Source organism: Oncorhynchus mykiss, chromosome 9 (genome assembly GCF_013265735.2).
Source record: "Oncorhynchus mykiss isolate Arlee chromosome 9, USDA_OmykA_1.1, whole genome shotgun sequence".
Classification (NCBI taxonomy): Eukaryota; Metazoa; Chordata; class Actinopteri; order Salmoniformes; family Salmonidae; genus Oncorhynchus; species Oncorhynchus mykiss.
In genome coordinates this window covers 64,870,253-64,885,761 of record NC_048573.1, presented here as the reverse complement: position 1 = coordinate 64,885,761, position 15,509 = coordinate 64,870,253, and the positions used below count along the sequence as shown (strand labels likewise).

Here is a 15,509-nt window from a genome sequence, read left to right as displayed (position 1 = left end):
AGCCTATCCTTAACCCTTACCTTACCCCTTCGGAGTTTATACCTAACTTGAAGATTTCAGAGTTCTAAATGTTACGTTTGACAAACATGTACGGACGTCTAATTCTGATGTGAGACTGTGAGAGTTGGCTGAGTAAGAACCCTGTCTTTTAACCCTGTCTGTGTCTCCACCATGCTCATAATATATCTCTCTGTATCTCCTCCGTCCTCCAGAACTCCAGTGCAGAGCAGCGCGTGCAGCTGGACCTGGGGCTGTGGGATAAGTTCAGTGAGCTTTCCACCAAGTGCATCATCAAGATCGTGGAGTTTGCCAAGCGCCTCCCCGGCTTCACCACCCTCACCATCGCTGACCAGATCACCCTCCTCAAATCAGCCTGCCTGGATATCCTGGTACTTACCTGGTTCTTCCCATCCCCTCAACCCCCTCTGTGTTATCAAATAAAGTCTCACCAGTCATAGTTGAGATCTGTCGAAAGGTTCCCATTATATAATAACTGGTACTCAGAAAGCCATGTGTAAATGTAATGATAAGAGGACAGTGCCTCTCAGTGGATAGAGGTGGCATTGCAAGTATAACTTTGCATGTCGGCTCATACTGTAGGGAGGGATAGTTGAATAGCTGAAGATGTTTTATGGACAATAGATGTAGAACAAATCAAATCAAATTGGTCACATACACATGGTTAGCAGATGTTAATGCGAGTGTAGCGAGTGTAGCTAAATGCTTGTAAACATAGCCTACTATATGGATCAGACTTCCTGCGGTATGCACTTCCTGTGGTATGCAGATAATCAATTTTATTTATGGTATACTTCCCCCTCTCTTTCTCTGTCTTCAACCGCCCACCCCCACCCCTCTCTCTCTCTCTCTTTCTAATTCTATCTCTCAATTCAATTTAGGGCTTTATTGGCATGGGAAACATATGTTTACATTTACATTATTCATGCCAAAGCAAGTGAAATAGATAATAAACAAAGGTGAAATAATCTATAAAACATTAACAGTAAACATTACACTCACTCATTACATTCACTCAAAGTTCTAAAATAATGAAGACATTTCATATGTGTCTCTCTCTCTCACTCCTAGATGTTGAGGATCTGCACCCGCTACACTCCAGAGCAGGACACCATGACCTTCTCAGACGGGCTGACCCTGAACCGGACCCAGATGCACAACGCAGGCTTCGGCCCGCTCACAGACCTGGTGTTTGCCTTTGCTGGCCAGCTTCTGCCTCTGGAGATGGACGACACAGAGACGGGCCTCCTCAGCGCCATCTCCCTCATCTCTGGAGGTACTGCACCCCGAGGGGATTAACATGATTTTACTGCCAGTCAATACAATGTTAAGAGCACATACAGAGCTAAATGTCTGTGAGATGTTAGCCCGGGATAACTTCCTCACTCAGTTACAATAACAGTAGAAATTTGGAGGTAAAATAGTTTAGATACACTATACTTTACACTTCGTCAATTACATCAATCAGCAATTACATCAATCCTACTGTGATGGATGGGTCCTATTTATCATGTATTGTGTATATAACTCTGTCCTCTCCCCCGTCCATCTCTCAGACCGTATGGACCTGGAAGAGCCCCAGAAGGTGGACAAGTTGCAGGAGCCCCTCCTGGAGGCCCTGAAGATCTACGCACGTCGCAGACGCCCCAACAAACCACACATGTTCCCCCGCATGCTGATGAAGATCACTGACCTCAGAGGCATCAGCACTAAGGGTCAGTATTAGTACAGTGGATTAGAGTCGAGAATCCTCCGTTAGAGCACCTGTAACACTGTCTTGACACACATTGAAGACATGCTAAGACTTGGACCAAACTGTCTTGACACACATTGAAGATATGCTAAGATTTGAACCAAACTGTCTTGACACACATTGAAGATATGCTAAGATTTGAACCAAACTGTCTTGACACACATTGAAGATATGCTAAGATTTGGACCAAACTGTCTTGACACACATTGAAGACATGCTAAGATTTGGACCAAACTGTCTTGAACATCAAGGGTGGGTTGTAGACTTTTTTTCTCTCTCCGTATTTTAGTATTTTTCTGACAATACAGTTAGAATAAGATTGGGATACAGGAATTGGAGAGAGTACAGAACGGAAGGGCACAGACAGGATTGGCAGAGCCAAAAGGAATCACATTCCAGATATGATGCCAACGTTTCTCTTTTCTCTTTTTCCTGTCTGTACAGGGGCAGAGAGAGCCATCACTCTGAAGATGGAGATCCCAGGCCCCATGCCTCCTCTGATCAGGGAGATGTTAGAGAACCCAGAAGCATTCGAGGACCAAACAGAGAGCAGTGGAGAGAGCTCCCCACCGCCTGCCCCTCCACCCATTCCACCAGCATCCTCCAAGCCCCCCACCACCATGAAGACTGAGGCTGAGGACGAGGAGGACAGCTGGGGGACAGAGCCTTCCCCAGAGGAGGAAGATGAGGATGACTATGATGATGGGGAGGAGGAGGATCGGGACAGGGGCTCGGACAGCGAGGGGGAATCCTGGGCTCTGGAGGGTAGCAGCGAAGGGGCTAGGAAGAACCATGCCGGGAGGGCGCAGTGAGGATGAGAGATATCACAGATATGCAGACTCTACACTCAAACACACACACTAACTGACATAATCAAACACACACACACACACACACACACACAGAACAGGACAGAGCAGGACAGGGCAGGACAGCGTAGGACAGGGCAGGACAGAACAGCGTAGGACAGAACAGGGAAGGACAGGACAGAACAGCGTAGGACAGGGCGGGAAAGGAAAGGACAGGGAGGGCAGGACAGAACAGCATAGGACAGGGCAGGAAAGGAAAGGACAGGGAGGGCAGGACAGAACAGCGTAGGACAGGGCAGGAAAGGAAAGGACAGGGAGGGCAGGACAGAACAGCGTAGGACAGGGCAGGAAAGGAACGGACAGGGAGGGCAGGACAGAACAGCATAGGACAGGGCAGGAAAGGAAAGGACAGGGAAGGACAGGACAGCAGAGCCATATGGTTGCCTGTATAGACACTATAACTCAGGTTCCCTGACTCGCAGGTTCTTGACAAGTGCCATGCAGTGAGACTATAATAAAACGAGAGACGGAGAAACCACATGATGCAACCGTCTGGATTTGTGACTCGTGATATAGAGAAGAGAGAAGAATACTATCTTTGACGAAGCAAATGTCAAATTTTTTACTATCTTCTTGTTTGTATCTATATAGAGGAATGTCCAAACCAGACAGCATGAACTGAACAGTAAATATGGATGCCAAGCAAAGCACACTTCTCAAAAAGAAATACAGAATGAAACCAAACTGAAAATGCTAATGAATTTGTTGGGCTTTTAAAAATTGTTTAATTTCTTCTTGTTTTATTTTCTTGATTTTTATTTTTATTTCAATTTATGAATAAGTCCCTGCATATCTATATACCATTATATTATTAGTCTTTGTTTGTAATCCTGGTTTTGATTTCTTCAGATTAGGTTTTGTGTTTGAGGAGTTTTCCAGCGACGATATAGAGAGATCTGGAATCAGAATCAGAACCGGCGTACCGCCAGCTGAATCTCCTTTCCAAACTGGTGTTTTTTGGGCACTTTTGCTCGCAGTAGATGTCGATGATAATCAACTCAGTAATGTTAACTTGTGTTACAGTGACTCAAGTTGTGATTTGTTGTTATCAGGGGACTGGCATTAATCCATGTGCTTTCTTTCAACACAACAAACTATGCTGCCGATTGGACATGTGTCTTTGTGCCAAAGTTCGCAACTCATTTTCAGAAACAGAGAGTCAGTGACCCTAGACACCAACCAGTGCTCTCACACACATCAAATATTCTTGCCTAACTTAGACACACAAACACACAAACACACACACATACACACACTAAATCTCGGCTCTATAACAGCTGTGCCATATTGGTTCGGGTGCTTAGACAGAGATTGACACTTGTCCATATATGTAGCACTTTGATATCCTGTTTTTAAATCAGGCAACGCTAGCAAAGTAAGTTACAATACAATACAATACAACTTTATTAAATCAGGCAACGTTAGCAAAGTAAGTTACAATACAATACAATACAATACAACTTTATTAAATCAGGCAACGCTAGCAAAGTTACAATACAATACAATTCAATACAATACAACTTTATTAAATCAGGCAACGCTAGCAAAGTTACAATACAATACAATACAATACAATACAACTTTATTAAATCAGGCAACGCTAGCAAAGTTACAATACAATACAATACAATACAATACAACAATATTAAATCAGGCAACGCTAGCAAAGTAAGTTGCAATACAATACAATACAACTTTATTAAATCAGGCAACGCTAGCAAAGTAAGTTACAATACAATAGAATACAATACAACTTTATTAAATCAGGCAACGCTAGCAAAGTAAGTTACAATACAATACAATACAACTTTATTAAATCAGGCAACGCTAGCAAAGTAAGTTACAATACAATACAATACAATACAACTTTATTAAATCAGGCAACGCTAGCAAAGTTACAATACAATACAATACAACAATATTAAATCAGGCAACGCTAGCAAAGTCTAATACAATACAATACAACAATATAAAATCAGGCAACGCTAGCAAAGTCTAATACAATACAATACAATACAACAATATTAAATCAGGCAACGCTAGCAAAGTCTAATACAATACAATACAACAATATTAAATCAGGCAACGCTAGCAAAGTCTAATACAATACAATACAATACAACAATATTAAATCAGGCAACGCTAGCAAAGTTACAATACAATACAATACAACAATATTAAATCAGGCAACGCTAGCAAAGTTACAATACAATACAACTTTATTGTCCAATATTGACAGTACCGTCACTGCCAATCTTATCTCAACAGAAATCATCAGATGTCTGTCACATTAAATAACTATTTGACGATGTGCACAAGCAGACACTATTGCGTACACAAAAACACCCACACACCCACACACACACAACCAGGATCTGTTATGGACAATGACATGGAAACAGACTTCTCAGGGCTTCTCTGTAAGGACCAAACCCTAGCATGTTTGCTAGAAACAGGCAATATTTATGTGTGTGTATTTTTGACTCAGTCAATTGGATCTGTCCAGTTAACCCCTATCTCTGTGTACATAGAAGATATATGACTAGTCTACAAATGGCCTGGATGCCAGTCTGTTACCCTTTTCACACTATCATGACAACCTAACCCAAACTGTGCTGACTTCACATTGTCCTTCAGTCCACGGTTCCAACAACTATGGTGAGTGCATAACTAGGCCAGCTCTGTACAGCTCAGTTTGGCTTGGCTTGGCTCGCTAGTGTGAAAAGACCAAACCTGTCTCAGACCAGATTTGGCCTGCAGCATTGTCACTGCTCTGCCATGCCTGACCTGTGCTGCTGGCATCCAAGAAACCAACTGCCTTCTCATCTAAAAGCCATTATATCATCATGTCTTTGTAAGGTTGTATGATATTCTCTCTCAGCGTTTTGTGTTCTCATATTTCATTTCTTCTCAATCGTCTTTGTTGCCAAAATGTCTCAGTCAATATGTAACCAGCTGGTCATAGTGCAGCTGGCTGGCTACATACAGTACAGAGGTTTGTATGCAGTCTCTCTGTGAAGCAATATGAACAGGAATGTGACAGCCTCCCAGCAGTAGAGAGAGAGTGACCTACTGTACAGTACTCTCTGAATGTGGGCCTCCTGACCTGATTTGAGTGTGTATTAACTCTTTAACATGTCTCCTCTGCTATTGGGTGAATGTTCTCTGTATGGTGCTGTGATGTCATACGACGCCGAGCGGAGCAGAGAAGCGAGGTTTGATGACCTCATCACCGCTCCTCTCTGTCTGCCCTGCCAGGCATTCATGATGCAAACACAACGCTGAGGTTATGTTGTTACACAACATGGTTCTGATGCAGGTGTTATTTTCTGTAAAACACGGCCAAGGTATTGTCCAATTTTCTGTTCATACCAACTCATACAAAGAAAAAGCCATATAAATAAATTACTTTTGTGAGATTAACAGATTATTTTATTGTGTTACTTTTACTTTTACTCTGTTTTCATCTGTGTTTATAGTGAATGTTTGAACAATTGGTAGTTTCCTTATATCTCGGAGGGAATAACCATAGAGATCCTATTAAACTACAATACCCATCACAGCCCTGGCTGACCATTGTTGACCAACTGCCCTTCCCAAAATGGCTAACCTTTTTATACTGTCAGAAGAAGGTTCATGTCCATTCTATTACGGGAATAGCCTCGACTCAGAATGGGAAAATGTTTTGTCTTGTGTTATGACATGTTACTTCCAACACTGTTATGAATGTGTTTTAAACTACACTTCCGATTATGTATTACCAGGTTATTTTTTAAATGATAGCCCCGCCCCTTCACCAGCAGTGAGCCGTGAGCCTGGGTACAAGACCACTGGGTACAAGATCATTTCAGTGTGATCACATCTCAGCACAGTGAATAACAATAGAGGGTGCTCTTGCACTGTGGCTACACAGGCCAACCAGCGAGCAGTGCCAATGTAGACAAACACCGCACATAGAATAGGATGAAGCAGACACTTTAATGGGTCATGATATGCATCCCAAATGGCACCCTACTCTCTACATAGTGCACTACTTTTGACCCTGGTCATAGCAGTGGACAATAGAGCAGATGTGGTGCCATTTGGTACGCAGACATGGAAAGCAGTGGGTATCACAGACAATAAATCTCTGTCTGTGGGTCTTGCTAAACAAGGACATCATATAAGAGTGTGGTGTGCTCCCTTCTCTCTAGCTCTGTGGATCCTATAATTGGAGCACCGGGAGTTAAGGTGTTTACCTTGAATCACCAGAATCATCTAATATAGCAGCGAGGGGTTAAATTGTTTACGTTTAATCATCAGAATCATCTAATATAGTAGCAGGGGGGTTAAGGTGTTTACATTTAATCATCAGAATCATCTAATATAGCAGCAGGGGGGGTAAGGTGTTTACATTTAATCATCAGAATCATCTAATATAGCAGCAGGGGGGGTAAGGTGTTTACATTTAATCATCAGAATCATCTAATATAGTAGCAGGGGGGTTAAGGTGTTTACATTTAATCATCAGAATCATCTAATATAGCAGCAGGGGGGTTAAGGTGTTTACATTTAATCATCAGAATCATCTAATATAGCAGCAGGGGGGTTAAGGTGTTTACATTTAATCATCAGAATCATCTAATATAGCAGCAGGGGGGTTAAGGTGTTTACATTTAATCATCAGAATCATCAGAATCATCTAATATAGTAGCAGGGGGGTTAAGGTGTTTACCTTTAATCATCAGAATCATCAGAATCATCTAATATAGTAGCAGGGGGGTTAAGGTGTTTACCTTTAATCATCAGAATCATCAGAATCATCTAATATAGCAGCGGGAGGGTTAATGTGTTTATCTTTAATCATCAGAATCATCAGAATCATCTAATATAGCAGCGGGAGGGTTAATGTGTTTATCTTTAATCATCAGAATCATCTAATATAGCAGCAGGGGGGTTAAGGTGTTTACCTTTAATCACCAGAATCATCTAATATAGCAGCAGGGGGGTTAAGGTGTTTACCTTTAATCATCAGAATCATCAGAATCATCTAATATAGTAGCAGGGGGGTTAAGGTGTTTACCTTTAATCATCAGAATCATCAGAATCATCTAATATAGCAGCGGGAGGGTTAATGTGTTTATCTTTAATCATCAGAATCATCAGAATCATCTAATATAGCAGCGGGAGGGTTAATGTGTTTATCTTTAATCATCAGAATCATCTAATATAGCAGCAGGGGGGTTAAGGTGTTTACCTTTAATCACCAGAATCATCTAATATAGTAGCGGGGGGGGGGGGGGGGGGGGGGGGGGTTAAGGTGTTTACATTTAATCACCAGAATCATCTAATATAGCAGCAGGGGGGTTAAGGTGTTTACCTTTAATCACCAGAATCATCTAATATAGCAGCAGGGGGGTTAAGGTGTTTACATTTAATCATCAGAATCATCTAATATAGCAGCAGGGGGGTTAAGGTGTTTACCTTTAATCATCAGAATCATCTAATATAGTAGCGGGGGGGGGTTAAGGTGTTTACCTTTAATCATCAGAATCATCTAATATAGTAGCGGGGGGGGGGGGGGTTAAGGTGTTTACATTTAATCATCAGAATCATCTAATATAGTAGCGGGGGGGGGGGGTTAAGGTGTTTACCTTTAATCATCAGAATCATCTAATATAGTAGCGGGGGGGGGGGGGGGGGTTAAGGTGTTTACATTTAATCATCAGAATCATCTAATATAGTAGCGGGGGGGGGGGGGGTTAAGGTGTTTACCTTTAATCATCAGAATCATCTAATATAGTAGCGGGGGGGGGGGGGGGGTTAAGGTGTTTACATTTAATCATCAGAATCATCTAATATAGTAGCAGGGGGGTTAAGGTGTTTACATTTAATCACCAGAATCATCTAATATAGCAGCAGGGGGGTTAAGGTGTTTACATTTTATCACCAGAATCATCTAATATAGTAGCAGGGGGGTTAAGGTGTTTACATTTAATCACCAGAATCATCTAATATAGTAGCAGGGGGGTTAAGGTGTTTACATTTAATCACCAGAATCATCTAATATAGCAGCAGGGGGGTTAAGGTGTTTACCTTTAATCATCAGAATCCTCTAATATAGCAGCAGGGGGGTTAAGGTGTTTACTTTTAATCATCAGAATCATCAGAATCATCTAATATAGCAGCGGGAGGGTTAATGTGTTTATCTTTAATCATCAGAATCATCTAATATAGCAGCAGGGGGGTTAAGGTGTTTACCTTTAATCATCAGAATCCTCTGGTCATAGCAGTGGACAATAGAGCAGATGTGGTGCCATTTGGTACGCAGACATGGAAAGCAGTGGGTATCACAGACAATAAATCTCTGTCTGTGGGTCTTGCTAAACAAGGACATCATATAAGAGTGTGGTGTGCTCCCTTCTCTCTAGCTCTGTGGATCCTATAATTGGAGCACCGGGAGTTAAGGTGTTTACCTTGAATCATCAGAATCATCTAATATAGCAGCGAGGGGTTAAATTGTTTACATTTAATCATCAGAATCATCTAATATAGTAGCAGGGGGGTTAAATTGTTTACGTTTAATCATCAGAATCATCTAATATAGCAGCAGGGGGGTTAAGGTGTTTACATTTAATCATCAGAATCATCTAATATAGTAGCAGGGGGGTTAAGGTGTTTACATTTAATCATCAGAATCATCTAATATAGCAGCAGGGGGGGTAAGGTGTTTACATTTAATCATCAGAATCATCTAATATAGTAGCAGGGGGGTTAAGGTGTTTACATTTAATCATCAGAATGATCTAATATAGTAGCAGGGGGGTTAAGGTGTTTACATTTAATCATCAGAATCATCTAATATAGCAGCAGGGGGGTTAAGGTGTTTACATTTAATCATCAGAATCATCTAATATAGCAGCAGGGGGGTTAAGGTGTTTACATTTAATCATCAGAATCATCTAATATAGCAGCAGGGGGGGTAAGGTGTTTACATTTAATCATCAGAATCATCTAATATAGTAGCAGGGGGGTTAAGGTGTTTACATTTAATCATCAGAATCATCTAATATAGCAGCAGGGGGGTTAAGGTGTTTACGTTTAATCATCAGAATCATCTAATATAGTAGCAGGGGGGTTAAGGTGTTTACATTTAATCATCAGAATCATCTAATATAGCAGCAGGGGGGTTAAGGTGTTTACCTTTAATCATCAGAATCATCAGAATCATCTAATATAGTAGCAGGGGGGTTAAGGTGTTTACCTTTAATCATCAGAATCATCAGAATCATCTAATATAGCAGCGGGAGGGTTAATGTGTTTATCTTTAATCATCAGAATCATCAGAATCATCTAATATAGCAGCGGGAGGGTTAATGTGTTTATCTTTAATCATCAGAATCATCTAATATAGCAGCAGGGGGGTTAAGGTGTTTACCTTTAATCACCAGAATCATCTAATATAGTAGCGGGGGGGGGGGGGGGGGGGGGGTTAAGGTGTTTACATTTAATCACCAGAATCATCTAATATAGCAGCAGGGGGGTTAAGGTGTTTACCTTTAATCACCAGAATCATCTAATATAGCAGCAGGGGGGTTAAGGTGTTTACATTTAATCATCAGAATCATCTAATATAGCAGCAGGGGGGTTAAGGTGTTTACCTTTAATCATCAGAATCATCTAATATAGTAGCGGGGGGGGGTTAAGGTGTTTACCTTTAATCATCAGAATCATCTAATATAGTAGCGGGGGGGGGGGGGTTAAGGTGTTTACATTTAATCATCAGAATCATCTAATATAGTAGCGGGGGGGGGGGGTTAAGGTGTTTACCTTTAATCATCAGAATCATCTAATATAGTAGCGGGGGGGGGGGGGGGGGGGGGGTTAAGGTGTTTACATTTAATCATCAGAATCATCTAATATAGTAGCGGGGGGGGGGGGGTTAAGGTGTTTACCTTTAATCATCAGAATCATCTAATATAGTAGCGGGGGGGGGGGGGGGGTTAAGGTGTTTACATTTAATCATCAGAATCATCTAATATAGTAGCAGGGGGGTTAAGGTGTTTACATTTAATCACCAGAATCATCTAATATAGCAGCAGGGGGGTTAAGGTGTTTACATTTTATCACCAGAATCATCTAATATAGTAGCAGGGGGGTTAAGGTGTTTACATTTAATCACCAGAATCATCTAATATAGTAGCAGGGGGGTTAAGGTGTTTACATTTAATCACCAGAATCATCTAATATAGCAGCAGGGGGGTTAAGGTGTTTACCTTTAATCATCAGAATCCTCTAATATAGCAGCAGGGGGGTTAAGGTGTTTACTTTTAATCATCAGAATCATCAGAATCATCTAATATAGCAGCGGGAGGGTTAATGTGTTTATCTTTAATCATCAGAATCATCTAATATAGCAGCAGGGGGGTTAAGGTGTTTACCTTTAATCATCAGAATCCTCTAATATGGCAGCAAAATAATATCAGAGAAGGTAGAGCATGCTTCTACACACAGTGTCCTTCAAACTACAGTACACTATACGATTGCTTTTATTAACAGATGCAGTCTAGAGAGGAGAGTGATAAACTGAGAGAGGCGGGGGTTCTATCAATTATATGATTGCTATAATTAACAATAATTAAATACAGATCAATAAAGAGGGACTGGGGATTAGAATAAGGTCCATAGCTGCTTTACAAGGAACCACTAAATAGCTGCTTTACAAGGAACCACTAAATTGCCCCATATAGTCAACCCCAATAACACGTTGCCATGGAAACCCCCCAGGGACAGGGTTTGCACAGGCACTACCTTTCCAATCCTACAAGCAGTGATTAGGTCAATTACTGTGCTACCATGCTGCAGACCAGACCAGTAGCATGGTAGCACTATACCAGACCAACATCATGGTAGCACCAGACCAGCAGCATGGTAGCACCATTCCAGCAGCATGGTATCACGAGACCAGACCAGCAGCATGGTAGCACCAGACCAGCAGGATGGTAGCACCAGACCAGCAGCATGGTAGCACCAGACCAGCAGCATGGTAGCACCAGATCAAAACAGCAGCATGGTAGCACCAGACCAGCAGCATGGTAGCACCAGACCAGCAGCATGGTAGCACCAGACCAAAACAGCAGCATGGTAGCACCAGACCAGCAGCATGGTAGCATTGTACCAGACCAGCAGCATGGTAGCACCAGACCAGACCAGCAGCATGGTAGCACCAGACCAGACCAGCAGCATGGTAGCACCAGCCCAACAGCATGGTAGCACCAGCCCAGCAGCATGGTAGCATGAGACCAGACCAGCAGCATGGTAGCACCAGACCAGACCAGTAGCATGGAATCACTAGACCAGACCAGCAGCATGGTAGCACCAGACCAGCAGCATGGTAGCACCAGCCCAGCAGCATGGTAGCACCAGACCAGATCAGCAGCATGGTAGCACCAGACCAGACCAGTAGCATGGTAGCACCAGACCAGACCAGCAGCATGGTAGCACCAGACCAGACCAGCAGCATGGTAGCACCAGACCAGCAGCATGGTAGCACCAAACCAGACCAGCAGCATGGTAGCACCAGACCAGCAGGATGGTAGCACAAGATCAGCAGCATGGTAGCACCAGACCAGACCAGCAGCATAGTAGCACCAGACCAGACCAGTAGCATGGAAGCACTATACCAGACCAGCATCATGGTAGCACCAGACCAGCAGCATGGTAGCACCAGACCAGCAGCATGGTAGCATTGTACCAGACCAGCAGCATGGTAGCACCAGACCAGCAGCATGGTAGCGCCAGCCCAACAGCATGGTAGCACCAGACCAGCAGCATGGTAGCACCAGACCAGACCAGCAGCATGGTAGCACCAGACCAGACCAGTAGCATGGAATCCCTAGACCAGACCAGCAGCATGGTAGCACCAGACCAGCAGCATGGTAGCACCAGACCAGCAGCATGGCAGCACCAAACCAGACCAGCAGCATGGTAGCACAAGACCAGCAGGATGGTAGCACCAGATCAGCAGCATGGTAGCACTAGACCAGACCAGCAGCATGGTAGCACCAGCCCAGCAGCATAGTAGCACCAGACCAGACCAGCATCATGGTAGCACCAGACAAGCAGCATGGTAGCACCATTCTAGCAGCATGGTAGCACCAGACCAGCAGCATGGTAGCACCAGACAAGCAGCATGGTAGCACCAGACCAGCAGCATGGTAGCATCAGACCAGACCAGACATAAGGAACAAAAGTTAGATCAGAGTGTGTGATAAAGAGAGAAAACGTCATGTGTGTGATGAAACATTTAGGGGCTATAAGGACATCCTGGAGACATATAAGTAGGCAGTAACCCACCTAACAACAAATGTTTCCCTTTAAGAGTCTAATGTTTTCATAGGAATGTGCCATTGATGTGCAAGGACTGTTTCCAAGATACCATTCCCTTAATGTCAAACACAATTTACCCAGAATGTGATTACCATGTTCTCAGAATCTTCAATATTAATGTTCTAGACATGTTTTATTGGAATTTTGCAAGAAAATTCCAGTGTCCAGTTGTCTGAGGGTTAGGATAATATTCTATCAACAATATAGTAATGTTGTAGACACATTTCATGGTATCGCTGCAAGAACATTAATGTGTCGAATTTTCTGAGGGTTAGGAGAATATTCCATCAACATCACACCAAACCATCACAGAACACAGGCATATTACTCTGTTTTAATGTTATTTCTTGATCACTATGTTAAAAAAAGGTTTTCTTGAGTGTACTTTTATTTAACAGAGCTGAGATTTACTTTGAAGTGTAAAGTGTAGCAATGCAGGTGAAATCAGTAATTGACACAGACATGGTCGTGTAGATTCACAGGGATGCTGGCCCATGTTGACTCCAATTATTCCCACAGTTGTGTCAAGTTGGCTGGGTGTCCTTTGGATGGTGGACTATTCTTGAAACATACAGGAAACTGTTGAGCGTTAAAAACCCAGCAGCGTTGCAGTTCTTTACAAACTCAAACCGGTGCGCCTGGCATCTACTACCATACCCCGTTTAAAGGCACTTAAATATTTTGCCTTGCCCCTTCACCCTCTGATTGGTACACATACATAATCCATGTCTCAATTGTCTCAAGGCTTAAAATACTTATTTAGGAGAATATAAACTTTTCCAGGACCATGTCTTTCAAAGATAATTTATAAACATCCAAATAACTTTCCATGCTTGTTCAATGAACCACAAACAATTAATGAACATGCACCTGTGGAACGGTCGTTAAGACACTAACAGCTCACAGACGATAGGCAATTAAGGTCAGTTATGAAAACTTAGGACACTAAACAGGCCTTTCTACTGACTCTGAAAAACACCAAAAGAAAGATGCCCAGGGTCCCTGCTAATCTGCGTGAACGTGCCTTAGGCATGCTGCAAGGAGGAATGAGGACTGCAGATGTGGCCAGGGCAATAAATTGCAATGTCCGTACTGTGATACGCCTAAGACAATGCTACAGGGAGAGAGAACGGACAGCTGATCGTCCGAACATCACACCTGCGGGACAGGTACAGGATGGCAACAACAACTGCCCGAGTTACACCAGGAGCGCACAATCCCACCATTAGTGCTCAGACTGTCCGCAATAGGCTGAGAGAGGTTGGACTGAGGGCTTGTAGGCCTATTGTAAGGCAGGTCCTCACCAGACATCACCGGCAACAACGTTGTCTATGGGCACAAACCCACCGTCGCTGGACCAGACAGGACTGGCAAAAAGGGATCTTCACTAAGGAGTTGCGGTTTTGTCTCTTCCTTGTCTCGAAGGAATGAGCGTTACACCGAGGCCTGTACCATGGAACGAGATTGATTTGGAGGTGGAGGGTCCGTCATGGTCTGGGGCAGTGTGTCACAGCATCATCGGACTGAGCTTGTTGTCATTGCAGGCAATCTCAACGCTGTGCGTTACAGGGAAGACATCCTCCTCCCTCATGTGGTACCCTTCCTGCAGGCTCATCCTGACATGACCCTCCAGCATGACAATGTCACCAGCCATACTGCTCGTTCTGTGGGTTATTTCCTGCAAGACAGGAATGTCAGTGTTCTACCATGGCCAGCGAAGAGCCCGGATCGCAATCCCATTGAGCACGTCTGGGACCTGTTGGATCGGAGGGTGAGGGCTAGGGCCATTCCCCCTAGAAATATCCGGGAACTTGCAGGCGCCTTGGTGGAAGAGTGGGGTAACATCTCACAGTAAGAACTGGCAAATCTGGTGTAGACCGTGAGGAGGAGATACACTGCAGTACTTAATGCAGCTGGTGGCCACACCAGATACTGACTCTTACTTTTGATTTTGACCCCCCCCCCCCCCCCCCCCCCCCTTTGTTCAGGGACACATTATTCAATTTCTGTTAGTCACATGTCAGTGGAACTTGTTCAGTTTATGTCTCAGTTGTTGAATCTTGTTATGTTCATACAAATATTTACACATGTTAAGTTTGCTGAAAATAAACGCAGTTGACAGTGAGGACCTTTCTTTTTTTGCTGAGTTTATAATCAACGTCACACCAAACACGATGACATTTCAAAAGGAGGCAAATAATTAGTCTGACAAACATATTTTTTTCATCATTGTGATGTAGCCAGATTTACTTTAGATGCAGTATAACTTTAGCTAGCTAGATAAGAATGAGGGTTTTTCACCCTCAACAGTTATCATCAATTTCAAACCTTCACTATAGGAAGAGACAAGCATGAAGAGGGAGGACGGGAGAGAGAGTGGAATGATACAGAGCTGCTCTTAAAAGGGTAATAGAGAAAGTAAGAAAGACGAGAGAATATACCACAGACAAGGGCGAGTGAGGAAGGTAGACTAGGAAGGATCAGGGAAGAAAAAAAGGGGG

At 43.0% G+C, this 15,509-nt stretch overlaps 1 protein-coding gene across 5 annotated transcripts in view; it reads left to right on the top strand.

The window, feature by feature from the left end:
- LOC110532677 (retinoic acid receptor gamma-A-like) overlaps positions 1-6,063 on the top strand; it is a 106,257-nt gene extending 100,194 nt beyond the window's left edge. For all 5 annotated transcript variants that reach the window (XM_036988694.1, XM_036988693.1, XM_036988695.1 and 2 more), the window contains 4 exons: positions 213-389; positions 1,090-1,294; positions 1,575-1,733; positions 2,216-6,063. In XM_036988694.1, coding sequence (XP_036844589.1) covers positions 213-389; positions 1,090-1,294; positions 1,575-1,733; positions 2,216-2,583 — 909 coding nt within the window. In that variant the 3' untranslated portion in view covers positions 2,584-6,063. The remainder of the gene's footprint in view (positions 1-212; positions 390-1,089; positions 1,295-1,574; positions 1,734-2,215) is intronic.
- Positions 6,064-15,509: the final 9,446 nt, after the last annotated feature.